This window comes from Aedes albopictus, chromosome 1, assembly GCF_035046485.1.
Source record: "Aedes albopictus strain Foshan chromosome 1, AalbF5, whole genome shotgun sequence".
NCBI classification, from domain to species: domain Eukaryota; kingdom Metazoa; phylum Arthropoda; class Insecta; order Diptera; family Culicidae; genus Aedes; species Aedes albopictus.
In genome coordinates this window covers 54,424,258-54,438,329 of record NC_085136.1, presented here as the reverse complement: position 1 = coordinate 54,438,329, position 14,072 = coordinate 54,424,258, and the positions used below count along the sequence as shown (strand labels likewise).

Genomic DNA, 14,072 nt, shown 5'->3' with positions numbered 1-14,072 from the left:
TTTTTTTTCATTAATAAGCTAACCGTCATTGAAACCAAACCTAATAAATAAGAGTGCAGGACTCTGAATCGGTAGACGGCCGACAAGAACAAAGAAATATAACTTTGGAATAAGTTAATGCTTGGGTCTTGGGGTTTATTAATTCCATTGCACCTGACTGGGAGACGACGTTATGGTAGTTAGCTAGCAAGATGCGAATGATCTTGTACCGACTTTTCGAACCCTCTCAGCAGAATACCCTCTTCGAATGAGTGTAATCAGTTTTGTACCTATTATTTAATTCCGCCCTAATTACTTATCCTTTGACAGATACGCGCGTTTCGACTTCCACTTGAAATCTGACACCGAGGAAGATTACAAGTGGTAGTCGAAATACACGTATCTGTCAAAGGATAAGGATGGGGGAAGTTGTGGTAATTTCGCCAATTCGTTTTGATGAGGACTCCTGGAGTCTGTTATATCTGCAAATTAATCTTTTAGCTCTGGTGCAGGCCTAATATTGAAGCGATAAAAACGTTAGAAGAAAGTGATTGCAGTTCACACCAATCATTGAGCAAATTTAAAATAATTACGCGGTAACTTTCGTGGGAAAATTGGTTTTCACGGTAGTGTAAATGATCAATGCGGTGACGCGTTTAATATAGAACGATCGTTGACATATGTACAGGGGATAGACAAAATGATCGGGACAGGCAAAATTTTCACTTTTCCAAAAATGTTCAACTAGCTGTAACTTTTCGAAAAGTGCATCAAATATTCTTAAATTTTCACTGTAAGTTCATCAACTAGTTGTGCATCAGTGGACAAAATTTGGAAAAGATCGGGCTATTCTACACGAAATTAAAAAAAAATCTAGAAATAGGTATAATTATCCGATAGCCAACTTTGAGCTGTTATATCTTCGGATTCAATGAACCGAATGCAATGAAATTTTGACCATTTAAGACTTATATAATGAGCTTTGAAAAACGTTTGACACAACTTTAAATTATTAACGAGAGAAAAAGTTATAGCGATTTTATTTATTTATTGATTTTTTAGTGAAATGGCCTATTTTTAATATTCATCCCAATACTTTTTATATTAACTGAAGGTTATGTTGTTACTTTCCTTCAAAACATATTTATATTAAAGACAATTAGAGGAAATTTAAATAAACTATAATTAGCATCTTGAATTTTGAAACGATGTTGAAGTTTTAGGAAATTTGGTGTCTAATTAGGAAAATAAACTAACCGTAATAACTTTCTTCCGTATAAAGAATTTTAAGTTGTGACAAAAGTTTTTCAATGTTCATTATATAAGTCTTAAATAGTCAAAATTTTATTGCATTCGGTTCATTGTATCCGGAGATATAACAGCTCAAAGTTGGCTATCGGATAATTATACCTTTTTTAAAGAATCTTTATAACTTCGTGCAGAATAGCCCGATCTTTTCCAAATGTTGTCCACTGATACACAACTAGTTGATCAACTTAGAGTAAAAATTTGAAAATATTTGATGCACTTTTCGAAAAGTTACAGCGAGTTGAACATTTTTTGAAAACTAAAAATTTTGCTTGTCCCGATCATTTTGTCTATCCCCTGTATGTGCATTACCCTTACTATCGCGACCAAATAAATCACAGTCGGGATGAAGACCCTGTCGTGTATTTTAATATAACTAGTGGATCAAGCTAAGCTAAACTCGTTGAAACGCTATAAATTCTCGAGAAGCTCAATGAGCCATTTTACGAAGTGACAACAATGCTGATGATGATATTGATTTTCACGGGTTATTGAACGCTGCCTCCTGTCAAAATTCGGGTTACGTACAAAAGGCTGAATTACGAAAGGCTGAAATAACAATAGGCTGAAACACGAAAGGCTGAAATTACAAAAGGCTGAATGCATCAAAAGGCTGAAATAGTGATTCGCCAAGTTTTCAAATGCACCAGCCTAAAGGCCAACCTTAACACTAACAACTCAGACAAACAGACGTATCACTCTAATGGATTACCGGCAGGGAGTGCGTTCAATGCTGGTCAGCAGGAGTAAAAACATTTTATTTTGTATGGCGAAAAGCATCTAAACTCGAATTTCTCGAAATGAAAAGATTTTATCGAAAAAATATTTGGTAAGCACCAAACCGGTCATCATTGTGCACAACCGCTACAAAATATTTTTTCGAATAATGTGTTCCACTTCGAGAAATACACCTTTAGATGCTATTCGCCATACAATATTTTTGCGATTTACTTTTAGCGATTTTTCGCGCATAGAAGCTAGCGCCTCATTGGTCGATGCGGAGAGTAGGAAAACAGCCAAAGCATTTAATCCATTGGGAATGAACTTCCACTGATTTTACGGTATATTTGAAAATTTGCTTGTTGGTCGATTACCCAGCCGTGGCAGTGCCACGGTGGCACTCGCATTGGTACTGCTTGAGCTTGGCGTTTGACAGTCGCACGGTCGCACCGTCAACTAGCTCTAGGTTGGCCAAGCTAAGCCATTTTGGAAGAACATGCTTTAGTTATTATGTTCTGAATCTGAAAGTTTTTCGACTGGTCATAATGCTATGCATTATTGAACGCCTACATCACTAAGACAGTATTTCTCAAAAGAATATCATATATTTCAAAGAAGGGAAAATCTCTGATGATATTGTTAGTAGCCGTAATGACAACAATCTTCAAAACACCATGACTCGAAAGAATGGCTCATGTTTAAAGCAGGAAAAATAAACGACATAAATATTATCTGTACCTTTTTGTGTTCATTGATATGCATCATTGGCCTCTTCACTAAACTCAGCTTCAAAACTGAGGCCCATGCTAAGGGTTACGCGTTTGATTCGCTTACCTTACTTACCGATCAGGCTAAGGCCGGGGTGGCCTCTGCTGTACATAGTAGCCGCACAGACAAACAGACGTCTCACTCTACGCACTTCCCATCGTTTCCCTTTTTAACGGATTAATCAAATATTCCGTAGTTCGCAAATCGCTCGCTTATGGCGCTCGCATCGCTTTTGCTCCTGTTTGACGTTTGCTCACTACCGCCATCTACTCGGTGGATTTGCGTACCACAGTATAATTAGCATTGGGCGATTATGTTTGCGTGACGATTTTGTTCCAAGTGATACGTCTGTTTGTCTGTGGTCTCGGTCCATGGCTGTTTGTCTCCAGTTCCGCACTCTGCGTAGGGTCCGCAGATCGTCCTCCACTTGGTCGACCCACCTAGCTCGCTGCGCTCCACGTCTTCTTGTATCGGTCGGATGACTCTCGAGAACCATTTTAGTCGGGTTGCTATCCGACATCCTGATGACGTGACCCGCGCACCGTAGCCTCCCGATTTTCGCGGTATGGACGATGGTTGATTCTCTCAGCAGCTGATGCAGCTCGTGGTTCATTCGCCTTCTCCAAGTCCCGCCTTCCATCTGCACTCCGCCGTAGATGGTACGCAACACCTTCCGTTCAAAAACTCCAAGGGCGCGTTGGTCCTCTGCACGTAAGGTCCATGTTTCGTGCCTATAGAGGACGACCGGACTAATCAGCGTTTTGTAGATGGTTAACTTCGTGTTACGGCGAACTTTATTCGATCGTGTAGAGTTCTGCGGAGTCCAAAGTAAGCACGATTTCCTGCCACAATGCCCCTCTAAATTTCTCTGCTGGTGTCGTTGTCGGCGGTCACCAGTGAGCCCAAGTACACGAATTCTTTAACCGGCTCGATTTCATCACCGTCGATATAAATTCGGGGTGGCGGGTGCGGTGATTCCTCCCTGGAGACCTCTGCCATCATGTACTTTGTCTTCGACACATTAATCCGATTCGCCTGGTTTCACTCTTTAGTCGGATGTACGTTTCCGCCATTGTCTCAAATTTACGAGCTATAATATCAATATCATCAGCGAAACCAAGCAGCTGAACGGACTTCGTAAAAATCGTTCCACTCGTGTTTATCCTCGCTCTCCTGATTACACCCTCTAAAGCGATGTTGAACAGCAAGCACGAAAGACCATCACCTTGCCGTAGCCCTCTGCGAGATTCGAAGGGACTCGAGTGTGTCCCTGATACTCGAACTACGCACATCACTCGATCCATCGTCGCCTTGATCAATCGTATCAGTTTGTCCGGGAATCCATATTCGTGCATAATCTGCCATAGCTGTTCGCGATCGATTGTATCATACGCCGATTTGAAATCGATGAACAAGTGATGTGTGGGCACGTTGTATTCGCGGCATTTCTGCAACACCTGGCGGATGGCGACCATCTGGTCCGTTGTAGCGCGTTCACCCATAAATCCAGCCTGATATTGCCCCACGAACTCTCTTGCAATCGGTGATAGACGGCGGCATAAAATTTGGGAGAGTACCTTGTAGGCAGCGCTCAGTAGTGTGATCGCGCGATATTTCCCGCAATCCAACTTGTTGCCCTTTTTGTGGATGGGACACACGATACCTTCCATCCATTCCTCCGGTAATACTTCCTCCTCCCAAATCTTGGTAATGACCCAGTGTAGTGCTCTCACCAGTGCTGCTCCACCGTATTTTAGGAGTTCGCTTGGTAGTTGATCTGCTCCAGCGGCTTTGTTGTTTTTCAACCGGCCGACCTCCTCTTCAATCTCTTGGAGGTCAGGGGCCGGAAGTCTTTCGTCCTGTGCACATACTCCTAGATCTGTTATCACGCCACCTCCGGTACTTGCAACGTCGCCATTGAGGTGCTCATCGTAATGCTGCCGCCACCTCTCGACCACCTCACGCTCGCTCGTGAGAATATTCCCGTAATTATCTCGGCACATGTCGGCTTGTGGCACGAAGCCTCTGCGCGAGCGGTTCAGCTTCTCGTAGAACTTTCGTGTGTCCTTAGCGCGGTACAGCTCTTCCATTGCTTCGCGATCTCGTTCTTCCTGCTGGCGCTTCTTCATCCGGAAGAATGAGTTCTGCCTGTTCCGCGCCTGTCTGTAACGTGCCTCATTCGCTCTCGTGCGGTGTTGCAGCCAGTGTTCCTGATATTCGCCTCCTCCCAGTCAAATTCACTCATTTTGAACGATTGGACTCGAAGACAACATTAAAAACACCGCATCGCGAATGATGCATCTACTGTAAACATTCGCAGTTTTTGTGAGTTACCCTCGCATAAATCTGTTTCGTGCGGTTCGTGCAGTTTTGTCTTCAAGCGCGATTCGTTCGCATCGCCGAATATTGAAGATGCGAATGATGCGATATGAATCGAATGAAGATCGGTGAGTGGTGGTAGAGAGGGAAAATAGAAATACACTAGAACTCCAATGGCGCTGCAGTCACTTTTCTCATTTAATTATTTTAATAACGTTAATTGCAATAATTTACTATTTTTTAGTGGCTATCTTGTAGAGGACCTTATGTTTAGGTAAACAAATTTAACTTGACACTTCTAGTACCGCTGCTGACGCTGTAAGGCCGTGGCAAACTAGATGTTAGTCACACGAACAGCCGCGACTTTGGACTTCTGTGGCTAGTTATTCTACTAGAGGGAACGAAGATCAGTTTTCTGTTTGTCGGTGCGATCCGCGGTTGTAGCTCGTGTTTGTGTTTGAGTTTGTCCTGTGGTTTCCCCGTATTTTTCCCGCCGCTGCAATGAGTCGAGAACTTCTTAAACGGAAAATTGCCGACGCTTTCGAAGAGCAAACGGACGCATCCGGTACGAAGACATACCGATGTCTGGCGAACCTCGGGAAGTGCGAATATGCGCAAAAAACATTCGTCCCCGCCAACTTCAAGCGGCACATCATAGTTTGCCATGTTGAGGTTGCTCGACGACTGGGAATCCTACCGGATAACAAAGACAATGCAGATGCCCCCAGTACGTCGAAACGGCCAAAGCCGTCACCTTCGAAAATCATCATTGAACACGACCGAAAATCCGCTCTGAAAGGGTCCATAATGTACGTCACCGAAAACAACCTCCCGCTATGCTTCCCGGACTGGGAAAGTTCCCAGCTGCTGATAGGCCCAATATGGAAGGCCTACGGATTGCACGTCACTAGTAACACAATGCCCAACCTGGTGTCACATGCTGCGGGAATCATGCGACGTATTATGAGAGAGAAGTTCCAGAACCAGCTAGTAGCCCTCAAAATCGATTCGGCAACACGGCTAGGGCGGTCGTTTTTTGCCATAAACGTTTCGCTCGCAGACGAGGACGGAGAAGTTCAAATTTATCATCTTGGTAAGCATTACCGGAACCGCTTTTTTTCTCATGAGTTTTTCTTGCTCCTGATTCCGTTTACGCCATTCGTTTTGCATTGTCGGTAATCAATTATATTTTCCTTTTAGCATCTCATGAAATGACTGAACGGCAGACGAAAGAGAATCTGCAGCTTGTTATCGACGGTGAAATGAAGGAGTTCGGGCTTGAATACAAACAAGTACTCACTGTTACCAGTGACAACGCAGGTGACGGTGGAAAGAACTTTCAGTCAACTTAAGTTGGTTTTAACGGATTTGAGATCACGGTTGAGCGATAAGTCCATCAAAGATATCATGCTTTTGAAGATGAATAAGAATCTGTGGACCCACATGATCGACCTTCTTGATGAGGATTTGACCATCAAGCGTTCCGAAAGTCAGTAGCCAGTTATGTAAGATAAATGACCTTTTTTTATTTGATGACACCACATCTGATACATGTATCGGTGATAGATTTCACGATGGGTTTCACTTAAATCAAGACAATGAAATACACATTGTTCCACGTTAAAACCCCTACTACAGTGTTAAATTATCCGAAATTCCTTATCTACCAAACCGAACTACACCTGCGAATCAAGTGACGTAAGGTGACTAATGTTGTTTCGCTTCCAATTGATTTGCATTAGTCGTCTCTACCCACTCAATTAGCAGAATAGGTCAGACATTGCAAACCCTCGAAGTGTTCGATTGTCGGCTGCTCAGAACCATGTTGCCGGTATGCAGAGGACGGTGTGTGGCAGCGAAGAATGATCCATGAGCTCATTGCACTCCACACATTGCGAGATCAAAAAACGGGAAGGATACAGTTGGCAGGGCATGTTGTGATAATGCCGGACAACATTCATTCAAGGCTGGTAAACGCAAAAGATTCGCACGGTACATGAAAACCCCATAGCCCATGAGGCCATATTGCTGATGCACACGGGTATTCAGCATGACCGACCATGCTGAGGGTGACGCATTCGATTCCCGGTCGGTCCAGGAACTTATCGTAAAGGAAATTTCGTTGGCTTCCTTGGGTAGAAAGTATATTCATACCTGCCACACGATATACGAATGTGAAAGGGTTATTTGCAGAGGATGCTCACAGTTAATAAATGTGGGCTCATAGAACTGCTCTGAGATGCAGGCATAGTCCCATTTGAAACGTTACGCCAAGAAGAAGAAGAAACCTGGGGGGCATTGTGCATCGGGAGCGGGACATTTAGCATAAAGTTATTTGGCATAAGGCCGTTTGGCATAAGGTCACTTGGCATAAAGCCACTTGGGGTCGATTTATAGCTTGAACTCTTTATTCGGATCCTTTTAAGTTCTAACGCATGTTGATGAATTATTTTAATTTTCTTTTATTTCCACAAACACAAAAAGTCAAGGGGTCAGTCAATAAGCATTGAAACGAATTGCAGGAGCTGCATCGAGAAGTAGGACTTGATTGAAATGTCATTATACTGGAGGTCCTTCATCCGGTAGAGTATGATGCCACTTAGCTTAGCGCATAGCCCAGTAGGGATTTCTAACGCACCCACTCGTATTAGTAATCCTATATTATAGAGATCTGCGGAGGCGGCCATTGTAAGCCAATCGTGCAGAAAGAACTGTCAAAGTGTGAGCCAAATGAACAGGCTGATCGTTCGTAAGAAGGCGTCGATTGAACGGTATTGCAATCCGAACTAAATAAATTAAAATTATTTATTTTTAATATCGAGAAATTGACGGTATATGTAAGCTTAGTAAAAAGAAGGAATTTAATTAATTCTGCTTTCAAAAGCTCAAGCTTATGATGAAACTTTTGTTGCTGCACTTCTCGAAAAAACTTTCATTGCTGCTTCTTGCTTCATTTCTGCCGATATGTTTAGCTTAACACTTTGCAATAAATTCCAGATTTCATCGATTGCTCCGCTATTTTTTTCAAAATTTTTTGAAAAAAAATTCTGCCATAATTAGAAAATGGAAACAAAACAACTTGAACCATTACGAAGTCACGCACAAAGTTTGAACATCTAGCTTTGCAGCAAGTGTTGGCAGCTGATGTAAACAAAATGAACAGCGTTGCTGAATCGACATATGTAACTTCCGCTTATCTCTATGTAGAGGATTTCTAACTCGTATCAAGTTCCTTTGCCAATTGAATAACGCCCTCAACCATTCGATGGGCAGTTTGGGATGTCCTTCAAACAGGTATGTCCAACACCAAATAATGCTGCCTGAGGCTACACTGGCACTGAATGTAGAACTTGTCATACAGTAGAATTTTTCCTGTCCGTCCGGAAACCATCGCCACGTAATTTTTCGTTTGCCCGTCGTGTCTCTTGACAAATAAACGTTTTCTTTCCGATATCGGGCGCACATAAATTTAGCCTTTGGACCTTCACTAAACAGAACAGTTTCAATTCACATGAGGGATTTTTCCATTATTGGCACTTCCATCCTTCTCCGTGCATTTGTGGCTGACGAAATTTGCAACCGGCATGTTGCTGATGCTATCCAACGAAAACCTTCCGGCATAATCGATCAATGGATTGTAGGTGGCAAAACTCTGCCATATTCTGGTCAGCGGCAAGATCTACAATACAACCAGGTTTGGAAGTGTAAATATATAGCATAATTGATAATTATTAAAGCCAAGATTGAACCGTCTGCAATATTCTGTGGGCTACTCACCGATCTTCATTCGCGAATCGTTCATGGCCCGTTTACATATTTGCTAATTCTGCGCGATAATTCATTTTCGAGCAGTATTGGCGCCAATTTAGCATAATGTAAACACTTTTTAGCTGACAATAAAATTAGCATGACAAATTCAGAAGCTTCTGAATTCGGTGCTAAAACTAGTGGACAATAATGAGGATATTAGATTGTCCGACACAATTGGCATCATGTAAACGGTCTGCTAGACGAATTGTCAGCTAATTATGCCATCACGCCAATTTTATTGGCAGATAGGGAAGTGTCTACATTACGATAGTTTGGTACCAACACAGTCGAACAATTTATTGTCCCAGATTTAGCAGCTAAATTTTTAGCGGCAATGTAAACGATACTAGCGTGGAATAAATTGTCCGACAGAATATTGTCACGCATTATTATCACATATGTAAACGGACCATCAATCGTTCGCAAATGTAAATAAACCGATAAACAGTGAACGACAATCACAACTGAATGACGGCAAGCAGCTTTCGTGCAGTTGCGAGTACTGAATGAGTGCCGTTTGTGCGACTCGCCGAATGTCAACAATTCGGTAACTCACGAATGGCATTTGAAAGGAAAAAAGGAAACTCCGTTCATGGAGTGCGTGGATCGTGTGTGAAAAGGCAATCGACGATTTTAGGCAGACACATTTCTTGAGCGAGTGACGTATAACACGAGGGACGATAAAATGTGAGGATCCGGAACCCTGGTTGCAGCATTCTCGCCCATGCTGCATTCTTCTCGTTTTTCAACTGTTCACATTCGCCGTCGTACCAGTCGTTTCTGTGATTCGGAGTCGCGAAGCCTAGAGCTGTAGCCTATGGCGGATCGGATGTCCCTCCAGCCATCTTCAAGTGTAGCTGCGCCAAGCTGCTCTTCCGTTGGTAGGGCCACTGCTAACTGCTGCGCGTAGTCTTGAGCCACTTCTACGTTACGCAGCTGCTCGATGTTGAGTCGCGGCGTTCGACTTCGACGCGTAGTGATAACTGTCGAAAGTTTTGAGCGCATGCATACAGCGACTAAGTAGTGATCCGAATCTATATTCGCACTGCGGTATGTGCGGACGTTGGTTATATCCGAGAAGAATTTACCGTCGATTAGAACGTGGTCGATATGGTTTTCTGTTTGATGGTCGGGTGATCTCCAGGTGGCTTTGTGGATATCTTTGCGGGGGAAGAAGGTGCTTCGGACTACCATACCACGGGAGGCTGCAAAGTTTACGCATCGCTGGCCGTTGTCATTCGATACGGCGTGCAGGCTGTTTCGCCCGATTACTGGTCTGTACATTTCCTCCCTTCCTACCTGTGCGTTCATGTCGCCGACAACGATTTTCACGTCACGCGGCGAGCAACCATCGTATGTTTGCTCTAACTGCGCGTAGAACGCTTCTTTCTCGTCATCGGGTCTCCCTTCGTGTGGGCAGTGCTGCCGTATGCAGCATAGTTGTCCCATGTTCTATGGGAATCCCTATTAACATGGGACAACTATGCTGCTTACGGCAGAGTGGACGTTGATGATGCTGTAGTTGAAGAAACGGCCCTTAACTCTTAACATGCACATTCTTGCAATGATCGGCTGCCACCCGATCACACGCTGTCGCATTTTGCCCAACGCGTTTAATTCGCGTTCGGGCCAATTATTTTTCATTATGCAAATTTTCTTGACTCCCTTTGGCATTGAGTATCTTCGTGCCTGTTAAACGATATGCTGAGAAGCTGAGAAGCAGGCTTTATCTCATTTGGGGCGTAACTCTAAAGAAAGAAAGGAGTGCTGTAACTTATATATGAATTTTCGTATTTTCAGCCTTTTTAGTTTTCACCCTTTTGTTATTTCAGCCTTGTGTTACAGTTTCTTAATTTCAGCCTTTCGTATTCAGCTTTCCGTGCATTCAGCCTTTTGAAATTCAGCCATATGTTATCATCTCCAAAATTCATTCATAAAATCGGCTTGTAAAATGGACTATATTTGTGATGAACGACAAGAGTGGCTCAGTGAAATGAGTGTGCTTGCTGTCAAATCCCAGATAATGGAATACAATACTTGTAAATCTGGTGACGCTGTTATGATTAGTGACTGTCGCACTAATTTGGACTCATTTCAATTCATAGATATACAACAGGAAAGTGTAGAATTAGCATAAGTTAAAATACACAATTATTAAAACCTAAAAAAAGATACAACAGGATATAATTACATAAGTGACCCGATTTTGTCAGCCCCTTTCCAGAACACATTTTTTGCTCCTCTCAAAAATCTAAACAGATATTCACACTTTTTATTTTATTTGTTCTGCTTTTCAGCAGTAGTTTGATGATGATCTTAAATGAATTGGCCAAGGTTTGACCGTTGGATAATGAGAGCAAAATGTTCGCCGCAAAATGGGGCTGACAAAATCGAGTCCGTACTGTATAAGTGAAAATGCTGTTATACTAAGTAAATAAATGAATAAATAAATAAAAGTCACATCGCAGTATGTTTGTATGTATTTTTTATGTAGATTTCTTCGGAACCTCCTGGAAAACTCTTGTCCCTTTCTCTCTTCGAAAATTCTACTTATTTTACTATATTTTTAACAGCAGTTACAAATTCCCTTTGTTATCGATGCTCCGACCCAGATGCAGTTCTAGACACAGACGCGCCAACTCAACTCAAATTATTGGGGGGCAAAGCCTGGTTTTTTTCTGAGTTTTTGTATGGGAAAATAGAAAAATCATCAAATATTGGGGGGGCAAAACCATGCTCCCCCCTATGTCTAGACACATTTTAAACTTCCATACGCTATTAGAGATGGCCTAAGGAAACGTATAGTTTTAGAATTTTTGTATGTTTTCTTTTCTTAGCTATCAAGACTTATTTTGCTGATAGTTAGGACTGTTATCTGAAAAAATGATTTTTGATGTTTTTTATACCAACAAAGACTCAAAATTTCACAAAAGCGGTAACCCAGATAAAGTTCAGCAAAAAATATAATGAATTTGGTTTTAACTCAAACAGTCATTTGTCACAAAAATATTGTTTTCTGATGTTCAATTCTTTACAACATACAGCGGAAGTAACGTACCTACATGCTAGTACATCCTTAATCGAATACAACGCGCTACTCTCAGTAGCGACAAAAAGTGTCGCTAGTCAAAACGTCACTATTCGGTTTGATGCTGGCGCCCAGGGTGGCCAGACGTACCGTCTCATCGGTAGTCCTTCCGATTTTCGATATGCCTACCGATTCACAGACGCAAGCCCTGAAACTACCGATTTTTTTAAATTTCCTACCGAAAACTACCGATTTTCAACCATGATAAGCAACAATGTTAAAATATCTTAATAATCACATTTGGAACTAAAAAAAAATTGGCATGCATCTTTGAAATCAGATCCAACTACACGCAGAAAAATGAGGCTTGTTTAAAACAATAAAACGCATGGTTGATTTTCAAACTGAGCATTTCCTTATTCCAAAGTTATATTTCTTTGCTCTAACTTAGAGTTTATCGATCAAAACAACCAATTCCCATCATTCCATATAACGTTAAAATCTTCGTTTGTTTAAACAAAATGGGGACCATAAACATGACCCGGAAGCACTCACACATCTTTAAAATTCTTACCCCAACATCGCCACAACGAAGAAAGTGTAGCAAATCCATCACTCCAACTTGCAAGTGCAGTTTTGGCCGTGATGGATAACGCGCAGGTACTCGAGACTGTATCCACAAAAAGTTGGTCGGTTTCGATTTTTTGCCTTTTTTATTCATTCTCGCTTCCATCCGCTTGTCGAGTGTCTAAAAACAGATTTCCGAGCTGCCGCAGGAGCTGCCGTCACCAACACAATCACTTCCCGGCTTTGTTAGTGGCAAAAGAGCAGTCGTTTAAAACAATCTGTTATTTTATGTTGAAACTACCAAATCTCTGTTTGTTCTAACAAACTGTCAAAAATTTCGGCAAATGAAAATATTTGTATTATCAAAAAATGGAACAGTTCAGTTTAAACTAGAAATCAGTTTGTCGCTATAGCAAACTGAAAAATCGGTTGATTTGAACTAGTATTTAATTGTGTTTACAATTTATTTTTCTGCGTGTAGGATCCAACCAATTCAACCAATTTGTGATTACTCCAGAAATTCCTCCTGTGATTCTTTCAGAAATTCTTCCAGGAATTCATATAAGGACCGTGTGGGGTGTGAATAATGATTAGTGATATTCCCCTTGTGTGTTCTTCCCCTAGTAAGCATCAGCGACAGCAATCATCATGACGAGACAGTGAGTGTGTTGCTGCCGAGGTTGCTGCCTCATTGACGAGTGGAGCTTTGGCGGAGCCAGTCGCCTGTATTGCGAGGTCCGGTATCATGCCAAGTGATTCTACTGCAGTTTGCTAAGTATGTCGGAAACAGATTATTATAGTGATTTGTGTAACATTCACAGACCGTTCCAGAGATTCTTGCAGAAAGATTTCAACAAGATGTAGGGAATCGCGCCACTTGGGCGGTGGCTTCTATATTCGTCTGTTTTCCGCTATAACCCAGCCAAATTTGAACCAATGAATTAACTACACCGGCTGTTTTCCTACTCTCCGCATTGACCAATGTGGCGCTAGCTTCTATGCGCGAAAAATCGCTAAAAGTAAAACGCAAAAATATTGTGTGGCGAATAGCATCTAAAGGCAAATTTATCGAAGTGGAATACATTATTCGAAAAAAATATTTGGTAGTGGTTGTGCACAATGGTGACCACTATTATCCCTCTATGTTCTGCTTTTCAGCAGTAGTTTGATGATGATCTTAAATGAATTGGCCAAGGTTTGACCGTTGGATAATGAGAGCAAAATGTTCGCCGCAAAATGGGGCTGACAAAATCGAGTCCGTACTGTATAAGTGAAAATGCTGTTATACTAAGTAAATAAATGAATAAATAAATAAAAGTCACATCGCAGTATGTTTGTATGTATTTTTTATGTAGATTTCTTCGGAACCTCCTGGAAAACTCTTGTCCCTTTCTCTCTTCGAAAATTCTACTTATTTTACTATATTTTTAACAGCAGTTACAAATTCCCTTTGTTATCGATGCTCCGACCCAGATGCAGTTCTAGACACAGACGCGCCAACTCAACTCAAATTATTGGGGGGGGCAAAGCCTGGTTTTTTTCTGAGTTTTTGTATGGGAAAATAGAAAAATAT

At 41.8% G+C, this 14,072-nt stretch overlaps 2 protein-coding genes across 2 annotated transcripts in view; one reads left to right on the top strand and one right to left on the bottom strand.

Annotated features, from left to right (window-relative positions):
• LOC115256689 (ankyrin-3) overlaps nucleotides 1–13,249 on the top strand; it is a 97,225-nt gene extending 83,976 nt beyond the window's left edge. The window contains exon 4 of the mRNA XM_062844573.1: nucleotides 13,124–13,249. Within this exon, the coding sequence (XP_062700557.1) occupies nucleotides 13,124–13,194 (71 nt within the window). The 3' untranslated portion in view covers nucleotides 13,195–13,249. The remainder of the gene's footprint in view (nucleotides 1–13,123) is intronic.
• The window catches only part of LOC115256758 (uncharacterized), a 398,127-nt gene that overhangs the window by 41,777 nt on the left and 342,278 nt on the right, over nucleotides 1–14,072 (bottom strand). The gene's annotated exons all lie outside the window — the stretch shown is intronic.